At 47.8% G+C, this 18,513-nt stretch overlaps 2 protein-coding genes across 2 annotated transcripts; both read left to right on the forward strand.

Annotated features, from left to right (window-relative positions):
* The first annotated feature begins 536 nt into the window (after window positions 1–536).
* Window positions 537–1,313, forward strand: LOC135378115 (uncharacterized). Its single transcript, XM_064611001.1, has one exon. It carries the CDS (start codon window positions 537–539, stop codon window positions 1,311–1,313), a length of 777 nt encoding a protein of 258 aa, XP_064467071.1.
* A 901-nt stretch (window positions 1,314–2,214) lies between these two features.
* On the forward strand, window positions 2,215–3,789 carry LOC135378123 (uncharacterized). The gene has a single exon (XM_064611014.1). It carries the CDS (start codon window positions 2,215–2,217, stop codon window positions 3,787–3,789), a length of 1,575 nt encoding a protein of 524 aa, XP_064467084.1.
* The last annotated feature ends 14,724 nt before the right edge of the window (window positions 3,790–18,513 follow it).

Raw genomic sequence — 18,513 nt, forward strand, 5'->3', positions numbered from 1 at the left:
TTTCGACGGCGGCAGTCAGAAAACGTTCGTTCGAGAAGATGTGTCACGGCAGCTGGAGCTACCGGTACTGGATGAAGTAACCGTGCGACTGAACACATTTGGGGACCCAGAAACGTCAGTAAGTTCACACAGAAGAAGACTGGTCCAGGTGCGTTTGCGGAGCCAGTACGATCAGAAAGAGCATCTGATTGAAGCCGTAGAAATTCCTTTCATCTGTAAGGACCTGGCAGAAGCCACGGCAAATGACAGCTTCGTGGACGCCATCAGAAGGGAGGGCGGTTTCATTGCCGACGAAATGTTCTTCCCAGGAGCGAAAGCCGAAGCAGGAATCTGTCTTCTGATTGGAGCGGATCAGATGTGGAGGTTCCTAAAGTCCGATGTGCGACGGTCAGGGGCGGACGACCGTACAGTTGCGATGAACACGCAGTTAGGCTGGACGTTCCACCGCTGTCCTGTCGTCAGTCACCGGAGACGTCACGCTAGCCTGCGCGTTACACGTGGAGGCAAGCAACGAGGAAAGGCCGTTTGATCTCCGAATGTTCTGGCAGCTGGAAGGTCTTGGGATAACAGACGGCGCAAATGACCAGCGCTCAGAGGACGACGCAGTGTGGCTACATTTCCAGGACACCATACAAAAGGAGGACGGCCGATATAAAGTGAGTTTGCCGTGGAAGACTGGCAGTGCCACGCTGAGGGACAACCGGGAAGTGGCTGAGCGTAGGCTGAGAAGCCTGATGAAGAGACTTCGTTCGAACAAAACTCTTCTGCTGGAGTACGATTGTGCGATGAGGAAGTACCTCAACGACGGACATGCAGAGGTAGTTACCGAAGCGGAGCAAGCACCAACAGAGCATATTTACTATATGCCACACCAGGCGGTTGTCCGGGAGAATTCAACGACAACGAAGCTCAGAGTTGTCTTTGATGCTTCTTCGCATGCCCCGGGGACCGCATGTCTGAACGCGCATCTCGAAAAGGGACCGAAGCTAAACACGGAACTACTGCCGCTGCTGTTGCGCTTTCGGACGGTCAAGGTCGCTCTGGTGGCGGACATTGCCAAAGCGTTCCTCCAGATTGTAGTCAGGGAAGAGGATCGTGACGCACTTCGTTTCCTGTGGTGTAACGAAACGCCGAAGGAAGATGGTCAGTTGCCCAACGTGGAAGTCTGGAGAATGACCAGAGTACCGTTCGGTACAACCTCCAGTCCTTTCCTTTTGTCGGCGACAATACGGTACCATCTAAAGAATGTGGAGGAGCACCTACAGGAAACTGCAGCGCATCTTGCAAATTCCTTTTTGTGGATGACCTATTGACTGGCGCTTCAAGCGAGGATGAAGCTGAACAACTGTACAAGGACGCGAATACCGTCATGAGGGCGGCTGGGATGGAGTTAAGAAAGTGGGCATCGAATTCCCCGGCTCTCAATAGCCTCTTCGCAGATCACGAGCCACGCTTAGAAGAGCACTACGCTGCGACCATAGAAACAGGACTTTTGGGATTACGGTGGAATCGACACACTGACAGCATCAAGCTCACGGAATGCAGCCCACCCAACACCACGTCGGCGGGCAACACGAAACGCTCGGTGCTGCAGCTCTCAGCCTCGATTTTCGATCCACTTGGTGTTGCCAGTCCATTCACGATACGGGCTCGCATGCTCTTCCAGCGCATCTGGCAGCATGGTCTTAATTGGGACGACGAACTACCTGAAGAAATAGCTTTGGAGTGGAAGCGCTGGTGCGAGGAACTGCCGGACATGGCAAGAATCGAAATACCTCGGTATGTGAGCCAAGGGCTTGAAGACATTGCGAACGCAATCCAGGTGCACGTCTTCACGGACGCCAGTCAGTCGGCTTACGGAGCCACCGTATACCTGCGCACAGAGGACGTCAATGGAAAGGTCGTGGTCACGCTGATGGTTGCTAAAGCACGAGTTGCGCCGCTAAAAACACTGACCCTACCCCGCCTAGAACTTATGGGAGCTCTAATAGGATGTAGGCTGGCCTTTTGGGTTCGCTCTCTCACCTTCCCCTCCAGCTAATCTTCTGGACAGACTCGAACATCGTACTCTGTTGGATTAAAGGATCGGCACTGCGGTAGAAGCAGTTTGTACGCAGCAGGGTGACAGAAATTCAAACTGCAACCGATCCAGCTGCTTGGAGGCACTGTCCAGGGGAGCAAAATCCAGCGGACCTGCTCACAAGAGGTGAAAGCATGGAGAAACTGCTACACAGCAAGATATGGTTTAGAGGCCCTGCATGGTTGTCGGAGTCGGCGGAGTTATGGCCCAGCGGCACGCACGAACCACAGGTGAACGAAGAGACTGTAGAAGCAGAACGGGTAAAGATACAAGTGCTCTTCGTGGACACACACACTACTACTTCCAGCCTACTGTGGCTAGAGAACTACAGTAGTTGGTATTTCGTGTTGAGGCTCACAGCATGGATTCGCCGCTTTGCAGACCGTTGCAGGCGAAAGAAGAGGCGGCAAGGGCCCCTAACTGCTAGTGAGGTGCATGAGGCGGAGGTCCATTGGGTTAAAGAGGCACAAAGGTCCGAGTACTACAAGGAGCTGCAGGAGCTCGCAGGTGGGGGCATGGTGAGCCAGAAGTCTCCGATCGCCCTCTTGCAGCCAGTTCTGGACCAGGATGATATTTTAAGGATCTCGGGACGGTTCCAGCACTCGACATTGCCAACGGACGTAAGACATCCGGTGCTCCTGCCGCACGGACACAGAGTCACCGAACTGATCGTTGAGGCGGCTCATCGACGGCTTCTCCACGGGGGTGTGCAAGACACCATAACCGAAGTGCGAGAGCGATATTGGGTACAGCGATGCCGGCAACTAGTCAAAAAAGTTCTCTTTCGATGCAACGCATGCAAACGACACCGGGTAAAGCCAGCGTCGGCACCTGTTGCACCACTGCCCAGCGAGCGGGTGACTGAGAACCGGCCATTCCAAGTGGTTGGGATAGATTTCGCGGGACCGTTGATCATCACACCAGCAGGTGGAGGCAACAAGAAGTCTTACATAGCGCTATTTACATGCGCAGTCACCCGTGCGGTGCACTTGGAACTAGCATCGGATATGACGACTCAAAGTTTTCTCCTGGCGTTCAAACGTTTCACTTCCCGGCGAGGGCTTCCATCGGTTATCTACAGCGACAACGCCGCAACCTTCAAGAAGGCCGAGAAGCAAGTGTGGAAAGCACTGAAAGACCCAGCCTTCCAGGACCACCTCACCACCGTAGGAATTAATTGGAAATATATCGTCGAACGCGCGCCCTGGTGGGGCGGTTTCTGGGAGCGACTGGTGAGAAGTGTCAAGACTACGCTAAGAAGGACGCTCAGGAGGAACTGCTTCAGCTTCGAGGAGCTCACCACTGTTTTACATGGCGTAGAGGCAGTCATCAACTCTCGCCCTCTGACGGCTGTGAACGATACACCAGAAGACAGAGAGCCACTGACACCGGCCCACTTCCTGGTAGGGAAGCGGGTGACTTCTTTGCCACCTTTCGACATCAACCTTCAGGGGCCGACCACAGACACGCGGGCGTACTGGAAGCTTCAGCAACAACTACTAGATTGTTTTTGGAAACGTTGGAGAACTGAATATCTTCTGCAGCTGCGGTCCGCCCATAGTGTCAAATCCACCGGTGGAACGACACCGCTTCGCGTCGGGGACCTGGTCATAGTGCACAATGAAAAGCTGCCCCGGCACATGTGGAGACAGGACTGGTTGTGGAGCTGTTTCCCGGAAGAGATCGTAACGTCCGTGCGTGCGCTGTAAGATTGACTGATGGGACAGTGCTACGGAGACCAATTCAGTTGCTGTATCCATTAGAGGTTTATTGACTGAGTTATCGTGTGTTAGTAGTTTCACAAGAAAAATGAGACTTCTCATTTTGCCGGGGAGGATTTTGCAGATTTGAGTTAAATAACTTCGTTGTCGTTGTCGTTCATAAGTAGAGGAGGACGATGTGGGCCTTCGGGGACCTTAAATAGCGTGTGAGCCAATGATTGGGTAATATTTTTTGTTTGTTATGTTGCTGTTGTTGAATGAAGCGAAGCGCTCCGACCAGTTCCATAAAGAAGTTTGAAGTTTTGTCGAAGTCGTGGGTCCATTCTTGAATAACTTGTGCCATGATTTCCGGAACATGCACAAGGTCACATCGTATAAAAAATATAGCTTCAATTTTTACTGCAGAGGTGTATGCCATTATCCTGGCTCTGAACTACATTTTTCAAGGTTGCATAAAATCGGCCATCATATACAGTGATTCTTTGAGCTCCATTAATGCCATCTGTAGCAGAGAGAAACAAAAGAATTTGCTTGTGCAACGCACACAATCCTTGGCCAGCACTGCACAGAAGAGGGGTTATTCTGTTATCCTGCGCTGGGTGCCGAGCCACACTGGTATATTGGGTAATCAATTAGCAGACCAGGCTGCTGCAGCTGCAACTTCCAGTGACATTACCATTTGAAATCCCCATCCAAGATATCAGGTCAGCACCCAAGAAATCACTTTACACTAAATGGCAGAGCTTCTGGGATACACAGACATGCAACAAACTCCACTTTATCAAACCTCACATTCAAAGTCATGGAGAGTACCTGGAAAATCGTCTGTGTAGTCAAGACTTCAAGACTACGGATAGGTCATACATACATTACACACAAGTTTTTACTTCACAGAGAGGAGTCGCCTCAATGCACGCAGTGTGGTGAGCTTCTTTCTGTTCTGCACATACTCATCACATGTTCACATCACGAAACTCATCATCAGTATCATTTTAAGGAGTTTTATACATATTTCTAACCTCTTCACCCAGCGCTATTGCTCGGTGATGAGGCTATCATCCCTTTTCGTAGACTTTTAAATTTTTTAAAAGACACTGGAATTGTGAATTTTTTTTAGGTTTAGGCTTGCATTTTATCAGTTGTTTCTCTCTTTTTTAAACATCGCACCTATTTTTAACTAGTCCCATTTTAATCACAGTGCTGGCGCATTATGACTTGTGTTGTCGATGCGCCATTAAAACTCCAATCATCATCCAATCATCATCGTTTTAGGGCCGACGGCGTACTGCTTTAGAAGTGACGTTTTTTCACGAAACTCATTTGAATTTTTGTTTAAATAATGAGCGGCTCCTACTCATTCACACGGTGCGCAGGTTGTAGGCGGTATGGGACAGATACTTGTCAAAAGGAAAGTTCTTCGATTGGTGCACCGGTTCGCGAAATATTTAGCCCGGGGATTTAACTGAGACACCCGGTAGAATCTACCACCTCTGCACACCTTTTTTTCTTTGAGTGCGGAGTCGTGAACAGCAGAAGCAGATCAGCTTGCCCAGAGTCAGATGATGTCGCCGCCACAACTGCCCGATACCCTGTGCGACTCTTCGTCACTGGTCACCTGAAGTGCAGCTGGAGCTCATGGGAAACCATTCACATGCTTGAAAAAAGGGAAGGTAGAAATTTTAACAATCACCGTGGGTTTAATGCAGTAATTGACATTGCACCATTTGCTGTTCGCAGTTTCACGTTAACAGGGGTAGTATTTGCGTAGATGGTGTCCAAGCACAAAAAGGTTTGTAAAACCACAAGGCAACACTGGTAGCCAAACACGTGGCACATGCTTTTTGGGGACCAAGTATACTTGCAGAACGTAGTGTTGGTGGCATCGTGGCACGGAGAGACAAGAGAAATCCCAACTGCAGTGCGCGTCCAAAGTTGTCTCCTATTAAAGTCGGTCTAATCATAGGTGTCGTTAGCCAGGCTGCATGTACTACAAACGAAGCCTGCTCTGCATGTAGGCAGGCTTGTGCATTGAAGTTCTGCTACATGATACTGGTCTGTAAGAACGCGAGTATCCTAACTGCATATTAAGAATATTTTCTGCTTAGCTCCAAGATCGAAAGAATGGACAGTCAAATACAGAAATGTGTGCATGAAATGAGTAGCCAAGTGTTTGGCATTGTGCAGTAAAAATTATGTTTTACATATGTTTGGAGTAACCTGTTTCTGATATAACGAGCACAGCACAGAATTTAATGGTCAGCTATGCCGATATCCCAAATAGTCGAAACGGCTATGATATTCTGAAAGCCCACATCCAACTCTCCCTAAAATGCACCTTGATTCTCCCAGTTCGGTAGAGTACCATGAAAACAAAAAACAAATATAATTCATTCCGAAACACACATGGGCGCAGCCATGTTTATGACGTAGATGCACCCGAACGGGCACTGTGACGTTTATGCGCCTTCGTACTTGCCAGTGGATTACAGTCACGGCTTTTTGTGGCTTCACATATCTGTACTTGAAGATGGCGGACAGCCCGGTTCCACTGGTTCCGCTATGAGTGAACGTTGCACCAGCTGCGAACTCATTCGTGAAGCAAGCTTTGTGCCTAATTTTTCGCCAACTTTTTCGGCAAAAATGTAAATCTTGTGGAATTTTTACAAGTTCCTGATTTTTACGGGGGCTATTTGTCCAAACATTTTTAGGAAAAAATTCCAGAATCTTATGTTGCAAAAAGAAACCCTAAACTTGTGTAGTCTTTGCAAATTTTGTGAATGCCACAAGTGTCGACTGCGATGGTGAAAATTGCTTAAATATGGTGAAATGAATTCTCCCATATCAAATAGGAGGCTTTTTAACACGCTGCATGCCTTACGTGGGCCATAATCTCTGCTCATAGCGACATAGGTTTTCGCCAAGCACTGGATCTTTCAGGGGCTCTGCATCCCATCAAGTTCAAAGACCAATGTTTTGTTGCTTTCACAGTCATAAGGAACCACCAAAAAATTACCATAAAGTTCCGGCGGGGGGTGGGGGGTGGGGGGGTCGAGCCTCACCTCCGGATGATTTGGCGTGGAATGGCACAGTGATCGTAATAAACGGGTTCGATTATATTTGCGTTCCTTAGCGTTGTTCAATCAGCATTGCTGTGTACTGAGCAAGCTTAACACCTCTTGTTTAACTGTTGCATCAATATCACGTGAAAGGGGTCGTGCAGTTGCAATCCAAAGGTCTGCGTTGAGGTGCCTATTTAGTAGTTGTGAGCGTAACTTTGACTTATTCAGGTTCATCACAGAAAACACCTGCTTGAGACGTATGTTGAAACAATTGTCTCGCAACATAAAGCCACAAATTATTATTAAATGTATGTTGTTCCGAACCATCTACAGCGCGTTTGTTCTTCCTGGTGCGGGGGATGCAGTGCAGTTAAACCCGTTCCATTTGTATGTAATCAGGAATGTTGTTCCCAGCTGTGGAAAACAGAGAGCCAAAAAGATCTTAAAGTCTGTGACTGAACCGGTCCATTTTTGGTGGGGTTGAAGGCACCAGTATTACAAATCGGTCAGGTAAGGGTTGCTTAGAAATTTTGGTAGGAATGTAGTAGTAATATCAATCAAGGAAAAATCAGACGCAGGGGCAGGTTTATAGAGTCATCAGTGAAGACGACGGAAGTAATACAGACAGACAGGGAATGTCCCTTCAGTGTTTGTTGTATATTCGTATCATATTCGCTACTTTGGGCTTCAAATTAGCATGCTTTAAATTATGCCTTAAATGTGCACAATCTTGGCTTCAAAATCGATGTGAAATCGTATATCTTTGCTGTAAGTAGAGTGGTACTGTTTGGGACACTGCTACCTAAAATCCCCAGTTTGTGGCGGAGCGATCTCCTATTGGTGATGTCACGCACGAAGAAACTATAGCAATAGCTTACCTGAGGAGAGACTGCGCTCAAAAGCACTTCCTGGAAGACGCATAGGGTTTCTCCCGACAAGTGGTGGTGCTTAGAAACCGTATTGGTATAGTTACCTTGTGCGCAACGTCGCCCATAAGGGACTGCTTGGCCACAGGCTGGACATATTAGAGAACTGTGCTCCAAAGAGTACGCTTCATGCTGCACGCTTGCCACGTGAGGGAACATAAATATTGCACCGCGTCTTCAGACACGTTTGGCAACGAGATGCCTACGATAAGGTGTTGCCTAGAGTCATTAAATAAGCTTCGCTTCAGAGTATGGACACTGAGTTCCGAGAGCGAGCATACGGCATGTTGTTTTCATGTCACGGTAGCCATGCGCACTTTAGCGCACAGTACCATCTATCGTGTGCGGGTGAAATGTTCCTTTCTCTCGCAAGCAGCTCATCAAGGTTGACGGCCTTGAGCTCACCTTCACATTTTCAGGATGCTCTGGTAGACAATACATGGATTATCGCACAACAATCGTACACGCTTCTCTATCCCACAGCGGTATTGTGTGGCCGTCTTTGATCCTCAACTGGGGATACAGTACCGTTGTGGTGCGGAAACAAGATGGCGCTCCTGCTCTCCCTTGAACCACAGTGTCGATACTCTGAAACGAAGCTTATTTAGTGACTAGTGTTGTTTACAGAAGGGGATGTTAGCGTAAAATTAGCAGGAAGTATTTACGTTACTTTTACGTGGTAGCAGTATCACGTTACTTTTTTTAAGTTTGCCACAATGCTAGTATTGGGCTACTCTTCCTAGGGTTAGCTGTGTTCCGATACTTAGTTTCGGTATCAGCTGCAATAGTTATGAAAATATTTGCACGTCAACATCGGAAGGGCCACTGGGATTGATGGTGGAGTTTTTGACGTTTGCTAACCAATAATTAAAATACACCAGACCAGATGTAATTGTAGTCATTGCAATGGGCATTGCATTAATCAAGAAAGCAATGAGATCAAATTATCATATACAAGCAGTCTATATCGCACGATTCAATACGGATTTGTTGAAATTACACCTAACAATTGAAATGGAACGTACGTAAAAAAATCTTATCACGTGATATGTTCCACTACAACGTCTACACAATTATTTTCTTCAACCAGTTCTTGCAATGATGTGGATTGAGCAGAAGTTCGATATTGTTGTACAAGGTTTAATATATCATCAGTTGTTGAAACTCAACGAACATATCAATTGCGGTGGACCACTGGACGATTTTCATCGAATACTCTCTTGTAAGCCATTCAAGAATCTTCATACAAAGAAAGGAAACATCAATAATAATAAGATATTGTGCAAGTTCGTCGCAACAAAGTGCAAGTTGCTGAAGCAATGCAAATACGGCGACAACATATCGCCTGTACTAATCAACGCTGGATTCAAGCGGCCAATAATAAGACTAAACTATATAATGAATTCGCATTTCATCAATCAAGACAACAAATGAAAACTTCATAGTTTGGAACAGGACAACTGTAATTTATCGAAATAAACAAGTGTATAACTGAAATAATAAATGTAATATTTGTCATCAATGTAATGAATTCTACGCATCGCAAAGCAAGTAGCTTATATTTAGTATGGCTAGATTGAACACAATGGTTGCTAAGGAAACAAATATTCCACACTACGTACAAGGATCCACATGGAATGAGCGCAGACAATCAAAAAGGTTTTACACGACTACAACCAATACAACATCATCCGAAGGATAGAATTGCAGGAGAAGAATCGCAAATTGAAATTGAGAGGCATGTTACATCAATCTTTGTTTACAAAAGAGGAACACTAATCTTCAGCGAAAGCTTATCATATTTTTGTGAATTAAATTGCAAAGTGTATATAGTTCTCAAACAGTTGGACAGCCGACAAAATATGTTGAAAGGAATCTATTATCAAATGATCCGATGCAAATGAAGGATTTTACAAGCATGACGTGCAGGCGGAGTCTACAATTCTAATCCTCGTAACGCACGGCACACAAACACAATCAGGTTTTGGGAGATTCGAATCACACAACTGTCTTCAGAAATGTTTAACCACTATACAATGGGGATGAGCAATATGCATAAACATGATGGAAGATATATAATCGTAATTATAATCAGCATATGTTCCTTTTGTAAATGTAATCATTATAGACAGCACAGGTCACACGTAAATGTAGATCCAATTCACAAAATGTACCCGAGATTTCCCATAGCCATACTGAAAACGCTATGAACATATATTTTTTTTTTTTTTACCAGTGGCATGGCCGAGTGGACTAAGGCGTCCGCTCGTTGGTGGTAACCAAGGTCGTGCTGCAAGGTCGTGACTGGGAGGTGGTGGGTTCGAATCCTACCGCCGGCTGTGCTGTCTGAGGTTTTCCCTGGGTTTTCCGAAAGACTTCCCAGACGAATGTCGGCACAGTTCCCCCTGAAGTCGGCCCAGGACGCATACTAATCCCCCTGTCCCCCACTCCTTCCTGCTGTCCTCTCTCCGTCTGTCCACATCTGTACCCCGCTCATAGCCACAGTTGCTTCGCGGCGCTAACACGCAATAAAAAAAAAATGAACATATTTTTAGTGTCATAGCACACAGGCACTACAAATGGAAAGGGTATACTTTAATTTTACAAGTTTTTAGCTCATAATTAGGTAAAACGCAAACTCCACACTAAAGATAATTTTCTTGTTTAAATTTTCAAAGTCAAAACTGCACACTCTATCTTACATTTTTTTAAAGATGTAGATTAAAAAGTTGTGCATATAGTCACACATCCTATACAAGATATTTGATTGAACGACATCTCTGTGCTTCCTCTGTACGTGCTTCTTATAAGCATCGTACTTCTTGGAAGCATTGCTGCAGCCATTGAGCCCACATGACACACTGGAGCCTCTTTCATGCAAGTGCTCCAATGCGATCTGTTTCATGACCGACTGGAAAACTGGGGCGAAATATGCACAGTTCGAGCAAGTATACATTCTCGCTGAGACACGTGAAAGCGTGTTAACGCTTCAACATGTCAGTGAGATATGGTTGCGCTGAATTGCGCCACAAGCCAATGCTGTCAGACATCATTCACGGGAAGTCGCTAATGGTGTCCCGAAAAGTCGCTAATACTCAAACTGAAAGTTGCTAAACCAGTCGCTGCCGCTACTGTGTCCTTTTTGTTCATTGCAAACAAACAACAAAACAGTGGTTACAGACAAAAGTGGAGACAGACCTACAAGGATGTTTCAGCGGATGAGCGTGCTAGACGGCCAAGAGAGCACATGGCAAAATGAGTCTGAGGTGAATAAAAATAAGGTGAAGTAAATGAAACACGGAACCTTAAACATCATATGTAGAATTTTTTCTTGTTTTGTCATCGGAGGCACCGAACGTTTGTTTGTTCACTGTTCCGATGCCTTGTCGTGTTCTTGCGACCTACTATGCTTCTAATGTCTGAGGAACAACCTCGCATAAATCTCACACTTGCAATAGATGCACTGGGCCCTTGTGGCACAGTCTTTGACTGGACACAGCTATCCCTTGAATAGTGGCAGCATCATCCAGCTCTTGCCATCTGATCAGTGCTCTACTGCAGTGTCTACTGCAGTCCACCGCTCGTCAGCGGAGTGAAACCGGCGTCACTTGTTGCTTAGACAGTATTTCATTATGCCCCATATATTCTCGATGACATTGAGATCGGGGCTTTTAGCGGGCCACTCGAGCTGCCTGACACCAAGTTCTTCCAGACTGTGTTGCACTATCCTAGCCATGCGGACACTGGAGCGGTCCTGCTGGTAGAGAAAGCAGCCATCCGAAAAGGGACAGTCGAGCGCATAGGGCAACATCGCTTGTTGCAAGATGTCCCTGCAAGTTAGTGGCGAAAATGTCTAATTTTATAAGAGCATTATTTGAACCACTGATAATTATTGATTAATGTCGACATGACTGAAACCGAATTAGCTCTTTCCCCCCTCAGCAGTTAGGGGCTAGAATGAAAGTGCCCCTAAACAGCCTCGTATTGTAAATTTTAGATGTTATACTTTATGTATATGTCTTCACTTATCTTGCCATCAATGTAACGAGACAGGAAAAAGACAAGATAGACATCGTCTTTACCTATAAGCGGTAGCATTGAAACTCCCGCGCACTCGAACGAGCGGCCCCTGCCCGTGGATGGAGACTGCTCCCCAGACTCCCACAGAGTATCGTCCGCTGTGGAAGAATCTCTGCACATAGGCTGGAACGAACCTACAAAGAGCGTTGAAGCGTTGCGTTACTGCTCAAGCTACTAAGCATGTAAACCTCCGAGCTTTTGTTTTTCGGAACAGCTCAATTACCTGTGCCGAGGTGGCCGCCAGATGCGGCGTTGCTGGTTGTAGCAAGACTAAAAATGTGGCTTCACCCGTGAACAGCACATTAGCCCAGTCCTCCGCCGACAGTGCTGGTGCTGCTGCGCAAACAACAGCCTGGCTTCTCTGTGCTGCTCAGTGAACGCGGTCTTTTGCGCTGCCACAAAGCCCTTCAGCCGTACCATTGTCAACGTTCTCTTCACGGTTGCGATGGAGGCCTCAAGACCCAGTTCGCTCTTTATGTCAGTGGCAGTGAGGAATGGGTCAACAGCGCTGGCGGTTATGATCATCTCGTCCTCCTCCCTGGTTGTGGATGCTGGTCGTTGTCCACGAGGGGCATCCGTTATGCGGCCTTCCTCTCTAAATGCTCGTATCACGCGGTTTACGGTTGGCAGAGTGCAACCTATGTGCTACGCTAATTGCCTGCGAAAGCCCTATGATTTCCGTGCGGCTTTCGATGGATATTCATGGTGGCATTACAGGCGATGAAGTGTAACACCGAAATGGCAGGAGAGCATGTGTGACTGGTTGTATTTATGTTGGCACTTATCAGTTACTATTAAGTCACCTGTAATCGCAAAACGCGGTGCCGTACTGTTTCATGGCCGCATCGTCTTATCGATGTGCATCGAGTGCTGATGGGGTATCATGTCCACCTCCCGAAGCAAGAGTTGCCGAAGACTCGCAGAAGCAATGCGTTTCTTGAACTTCGTGTAGTGCACCACGTATTATGTATATAGGCACCGTTTTCAGCTGAAGCTCGGGTTAGAGATGCTCAATGCATAGTTCTGCAGCAATTAAGAATCGAGAACAGACGGAGCTTTTCTCCTTTACTTATTACGGTCCCTCGAATACCTTCAGTACTTGGGGTTTGAGTCGGTAACCCGCTAAAAACGTCACTTGTTCTATGAATGCTTTATCCGTAAATTCCCACGCTTTAGGACCAGCCAGTTGACATGCTTATTCCATTATCCCAGTGATTCCCCATGTGTTGCAGTCGATAATACCTGTTGATGAAGAAATTCAAGATGTTAACTAAACAATGGGGGGGGGGATATGTTTATTAAGAAAAAAAGAAACAATGTGGATTAACCGGCGCTCTTATGAGTACAACCTTTTTTTACTTCTTCAAACAACAACAACGAGGATAAAAAGCTTGCGATACGTCAGACGTCCAAATAGTTCATGGTAAACAAGGCTTTGTAGAACGTCGTAAGAATGGAAATTATTTTGAACCCTTGGCCGCCCCATCTCCTTATTTGCTTGTGTAAGTCAGCTATTATGAACGGTTCGTCGATTTCGTCATTGTTCGTGTTACCGCGCGCCACCAGGGGGCCAAAGTAAAGGGGGCCAAAGTAAAGGCAGCTGCCAGAAAATCAAATATCCAAGACGATCCGGTAACGACGGTTTTGGCGGCTGTAGTGCTTTGTTGGGTCCAGTGTTGCCCTTCTAGCGACTTTGTCGCCAGATTTAGCGACTTTCAGAGCAGGTCAGCGACCAAATATGCGTGTCTAGCGCCTAGCGACTAATCTAGCGACTTGGGCTCAAACAACACGCGGCATCTGGAAACTTTTAAAATCGCTGGAAACTGCCATCTGTCGTGAAAATAATTTAAAATACTGTATTTTTGCGGACTTCTGTCTATTTGCATCTCCTAGGCCTAAATTGTTTCATCAGGTGCCCCATCAGATGCCCCCCACGACATGCGTGGCGCCTGTCGCCATAAAGGCATAGATGCCACGATGACGATGACCATACGGCTAGCGGAGCAATGGCGATGACGCTACCGCTGACAGAACCTTTTTTTTTTTAAACTTTGACTCATGTTTTCGTGAAAAACCCTGTATAAACAAAAAGGAGAAGCCGCACTTGATGTCGGAAGCTAAGAGCACGCAGAAATCCATCGTAAGGAACCTTGAGTTTGAGCGGAAGAAACAGAGACGACACACAGAACTCAAATTTTGAGTTCCGTTCTGTTTTTCCCGCTCATACTCAAGCTTTCTTACGATGAATTTCTGCCAGCAGCTCGCCTGCGTATATGCTACTCTTACAAGCAGAAACCTCGGAAATGATGTCAAGAAACCGACGTTGACGAATTGTAAGAGAAAAGCTTGCTGTTAAAAATAGGTTGACTGCAATTTTATGTCTGGCAACTTTTTTTAGCGACACTACAACCTAGCGACATATGGCGACTTTTTGAGGCCTCTCTAGCGAGTTTCTTGCTCGCTGCTTCGGCAACACTGGTTGGGTACTTTTTTTGGTGCAGAAATCACCTCATGTACGTTGTCCTGTTTATGCGTCTGAAAACAAGATGAAGCCGTCAACTGTCACTGTAAATATATCTCACTGCGGTTTGTTTGAAATGGCAATGTTGTGTTTTAGGCGCTTTTGGAAAACGTTCTTGTGTACAGGGCAGGTTTGCGGTTAGGCCTGACAGTCGTGCGTTCCTAGAAATTTGTCCTAAGTTGTTTGTTCTAAGTCCACAATGCCAAAATACAAAGAACGATATTTGTGTGAAAAGGCTTCTGCAGAAGCTCGTGCTGCAATTGATTTGTTAGATGATATGACGGAAGGCACGCTACCTCGTATGCTCGCTAATGTACCCGCGCCAGGAAATGAAAGGGAGCTAGCTCACCGCAGTGACCAAGAGACAGCCGGTCTAAGTAGATGCGAACATATTCCAAATTTTGATTCTGCCGGGGGTAGTGTAGCATGCATCAGTGAACGTAACGAAAACTTTACTACGTACAGGTTGGGACAAAAGTTTACGGAACACGCGAGCGGTGTATTTTTTCCTCGGGACGACACCCAAGCGGCGGTCGGAAGCGGGAGAGCTCACTCGTTCGGAGGGGTGGCGGTGGGCCGCCGTGCTGTAAGCGACGTACTACGGCTGTTTTGGCATTGAGCGTGTTGAGAAAATTGAGTGCTATTCATCAGTCTTGCAAGGGAATATGTTGCAGATGCTAGGGAGCTCTCTGCTGTGGATATGATAAGAAGGATAGGTAATCCAGGTGATGTTCAGTTCACTGCTTTTATTGCAATATAAAATGAAAAAGTCGGGCGCACTTGCCGAACAGAAAAAAAAAAGAAAGAAAAGAAACAGTGAAAGGAAAACGGCAAAGCCCGGGCTACCCTATTACCGAAGGAGTAGTATTTTTCGCCTTCTGCCGCAATGATAGCAGCCATCCGTCTGGCAGCGACCCACATAGGCGATGAATGAGGCCGATATCGCTCTGGAGATCTGTCCATTCGGCTAATACCATTTCCCACAATGAGTCCTTGCTTCGGATTGGCCTCCGCTGACTCATCATACGGTACTTGAGGATGCCCCAGATGTTTTGTGATATCTAAATCAAGGCTTGTCGAGACCAGGCGACTTGTGGGAAGCAAAGTGGTCTTGGGTACCCTCGACCCGTGAATAGAGCAGAGTTGAACCGCCCATCTGGGCGCACGAGTGGTCCGAGTCGCTGATAGCTCGGGCAACCCCATACAGTCAGATTTGGCGCCTGGACACTGGATAGCACGCGTTACACGTACTGGGGCATGAACCTTCGCGACAAAATAGTCAGTATTACAAAAACAGGCAAAGTTATCTATAAGAGTAAATAACCTGGCAGTATGAAGTATACCTGATAGCTCAGGTAACCCCCTTATATAGTAACGCCTCTTCAACGGGTCAGGACTCCAGCAGTGAGACAAGTGCCGCGAACTTGGATTGCGTTGCTCTTTTATAAAATTCCAAGATAGAGGATGAGAAGGCTTTAGGGTGAGCCCTTTAACTAAAATAGGTGAGGTATCTTGTCTTCAAGAGTAATCTCTAGTCTGCATCGTGGTACAGCATCTTGATTATCACATACCGAAGTAACCCCAAGGAATTGTTGGCCGCGTCTCAGATTTAAATTATCATCATATGTGATATCTGTGGAAAGCTTAAAAGATGAAACAGAGCCGGTCCCAGACACATTTCAAAATGAGTGAAAGGGAAGGTATCAGAAGGATCAGCATATAAAAGAGACGGGTGATTATCGGACTCTCCGAGGCTGGAGTGTCCCAGCGCGCCATTGCTCAGCGAATCGGCTGTTGTCTATCTTCGGTCAACCGCATCGTTCAAGCATACAGGGACGAAAATCGAATTGAAGATGCTCCCCGAAGCGGTAGGCCATCATCGACCACGGCCGAAGATGACAGAGCCATCATAGGAGCCACCTGCGCAGATCCTTTTTCGACGACGGCGGGAGCTCGGCCTGAGCGTGTCTGCAAAGACTGTAAGGCGGCGACTCAAGTTTCTCTTGGTCTGGAGTCTAGCGTCGCCTTGCAGAAGCTGCTGCTCACTGCGCATCACACGGCAGCTAGATTACAGTTCGTCATTCGACACCATCACTGGGACGTCGCAGAATGGGGAAACGTCGTGTTTAGTGACGAAGCGACGTTTAGTACTCGATGATCCCAAACAAGACGGGTGTGGCGGCCCCCGAAGTCCAGGTATTGTCGTGAAGATAATGAAGACGATGCCCTGATCGTGCTCGCGCGATCATTCAGATGCGAGCACGATCAGGGCATCGTCTTCATTATCTTCACGACATTACCCCCCCTCCTTCGGAAGGCTGGGCTGGGGGTTCGGCCGGCCGGACGAAATGCTTCATACGCAACACGTGAACAACTTCTGTTCCACGTGAGCGGCGGTCAGGCGGCGGTTGAAGGGGTGTGACCTCGTAGTTGAGAGGGGAGAGCTGCCTAGTCACGCGATACGGGCCAACGTAGCGCTTCAAGAGTTTCGTGGAACGGCCAGGCAGACGAGTTGGTGTCCACAGGAGGCGTCGTACCGGGAGCGGTCTTCGTCTTGCGAAGCGAATGTGCGTAGGCGAGCCAACTGACGAGCTTCTTCAGCGTTAGTGACGGCGTCGGCCACCAGGAGAGGCGGAACGGCCTCGGGAGGACAAGGCAGCAGGGTATCTAAAAGAGTTGTAGGTTGCCTGGAGTAGAGAAGATAGTAGGGGCTATAGCCGGTAGTGCGCTGTCGTGCGGTGTTGTAGGCATAAGTGACGTATGGTAACACCATGTCCCAGTTGGCGTGGTCGCAGGAGACGTACATCGAGATCATATCGGCGAGTGTGTGGTTGAAGCGCTCAGTTAAGCCATTCGTTTGTGGGTGGTAGGACGTCGTGAGGGCATGGACCGTGCTGCAGGCGTCAAGGAGGGAACGAACGACAGCGGACAAGAAAGGGGTACCGCGGTCACTGAGAAGGGTACGAGGCGCACCCTGTCGAAGGACTATGCGGTGGAGGAAAAAGTGGGAGACCTGGTCCGCGGTGTCTACAGGGACGGCTTTGGTCTCGACGTATCGTGTCAAATGATCTACAGCAACCAATATCCACCGGTTTCCACGAGTAGAAGGCGGGAAGGGTCCCAGAAAGTCAATGCCGAGCCGGCCAAACGGTTGAGACGGTGGGGCAAGTGGTTGGAGGTGCCCGGGAGGGAGTCCGGCAGGGTGCTTGCGCCGTTGGCAGGGTGCGCAAGAGCGAACGTGTTTCCAAACGGAGCGATACATGCCGCGCCAGAAAAAGCGATCGGCGAGGCGGGAATATGTCTTGAGAAACCCCAGGTGGCCAGCAGTGGGGTCATCATGGCACGTGCGAATGATGTCAGTTTGCAGAGATGCTGGCACAACAAGCAGCCAACGGTTGCCGTCGGGGCGATAGTTCTTGCGATAGAGAATGGAGGCGTGCAAGGTGTACAGCTTGGCTTTTCGCTGGAGGCGTCGTGGTGCCGGTCGATCTGGGTCCTCTAGCAGTTGTATGAGAGGGAGGAGAAGAGGATCGCGACGCTGTTCAATGTCAAGGGCCACAGTGGAGAGAGGGCAAGCCGTGTACAGAGCGGAGGTGACGGGATCGTCATGGGTATCTGGATGTAGGCGAGAAAGGGCGTCCGCGTCGGAGTGTTGTCGGCCAGACTTGTAGGAAATAGTAATGTCGTATTCTTGCAGCTTGAGCATCCAGCGGCCAAGGCGGCCTCCGGGATCCTTCAGATTGGAGAGCCAAGATAGGGAATGGTGATCTGTGACGACAGTACAAGGTCTTCCGTAGATATAGGGACGAAATTTGGAGATTGCCCAAACAACGGCCAAGCATTCTTTCTCGGTGGTAGAATAGTCACGCTCTGGTCGAGAGAGAGTACGGCTGGCGTAGGCAATGACACGTTCCACATCGTTAACTTTTTGGACGAGGACAGCCCCCGATCCCGTGTCGCTAGCGTCGGTATGGAGTTCAGTCCAGGCACCTTCAACGAAAAACCCCAGTACAGGGTCCGTCGTAAGATGTTGCTTGAGGACGAGGAACGAGTGGTCTGCAGCCTCCGTCCAATGGTATCGGGCGTCTTTCTTGAGCAGGCTGTACAGCGGTTCGGCGATGTTAGC

The sequence above is a fragment of the Ornithodoros turicata genome, chromosome 1 (genome assembly GCF_037126465.1).
Source record: "Ornithodoros turicata isolate Travis chromosome 1, ASM3712646v1, whole genome shotgun sequence".
In the NCBI taxonomy this organism is placed as follows: domain Eukaryota; kingdom Metazoa; phylum Arthropoda; class Arachnida; order Ixodida; family Argasidae; genus Ornithodoros; species Ornithodoros turicata.

Coding starts and splice junctions, on each gene's coding strand:
- LOC135378115 (XM_064611001.1), top strand. CDS start 537: ATGTTCTGGCAGCTGGAAGGTCTTGGGATAACAGACGGCGCAAATGAC.
- LOC135378123 (XM_064611014.1), top strand. CDS start 2,215: ATGGAGAAACTGCTACACAGCAAGATATGGTTTAGAGGCCCTGCATGG.